The sequence below is a fragment of the Sinocyclocheilus rhinocerous genome, unplaced genomic scaffold (assembly GCF_001515625.1).
Source record: "Sinocyclocheilus rhinocerous isolate Xijiao unplaced genomic scaffold, SAMN03320098_v1.1 scaffold2648, whole genome shotgun sequence".
Taxonomy (NCBI): domain Eukaryota; kingdom Metazoa; phylum Chordata; class Actinopteri; order Cypriniformes; family Cyprinidae; genus Sinocyclocheilus; species Sinocyclocheilus rhinocerous.
The window spans coordinates 141672-142332 of NW_015655994.1; the positions used below are offsets into that span (position 1 = coordinate 141672).

General features: G+C 44.2%; 1 protein-coding gene across 3 annotated transcripts in view; it reads right to left on the reverse strand.

The window, feature by feature from the left end:
- Positions 1-6: 6 nt before the first annotated feature.
- The window catches only part of mfap2 (microfibril associated protein 2), a 5926-nt gene continuing 5271 nt past the window's right edge, over positions 7-661 (reverse strand). For all 3 annotated transcript variants that reach the window (XM_016526330.1, XM_016526329.1, XM_016526328.1), the window contains exons 8-9: positions 221-294; positions 7-144 (exon numbers count right to left, since the gene is read on the reverse strand). In XM_016526330.1, the coding sequence (XP_016381816.1) occupies positions 41-144; positions 221-294 (178 nt within the window). In that variant the 3' untranslated portion in view covers positions 7-40. The remainder of the gene's footprint in view (positions 145-220; positions 295-661) is intronic.

Genomic DNA, 661 nt, shown 5'->3' on the forward strand with positions numbered 1-661 from the left:
GAGTGAGTGAGTGTGTGTGTGTGTGTGTGTGTGTGTGTGTTTAACAGGATCCGCAGCTCTTAGCGCAGCTGCCTTCCATCGCCCCACACTGGCCGCTGAGCGCAACTACACCGCAGCGGGAAAACTGATCACGACACAGATCCGCTGCAGAGAGACAGAGAACACGTTATATATCTGTATTCACTGGAGGAACGCGGCGAAACAACAAACACACGCTCACCTCTCAGCAGCTCCTCGTGAGCGCAGACGGTCCTCACACAGATCTCCTTATTAACCACATAAACCCGCCGCAGACTGAACACAACACACCAAACACAGCGCAGGACGCCGTTATTAAAATATACATTTCACCTGAGAACGTGACAAATGTTGCCTTGGTAACTAGATGAAATGGAAGAAGTACTAAAATAAAAATACTTTAAGGCTGAATAGAAATTAAATCAAATAGTGTGTGTGTGTGTGTGTGTCCAACACACCACAGCGCAGGACGCCGTTATTAAAATATACATTTCACCTGAGAACGTGACAAATGTTGCCTTGGTAACTAGATGAAATGGAAGAAGTACTAAAATAAAAATACTTTAAGGCTGAATAGAAATTAAATCAAATAGTGTGTGTGTGTGTGTGTGTGTATATGTGTGTGTATATGTGTGTGTGTGTG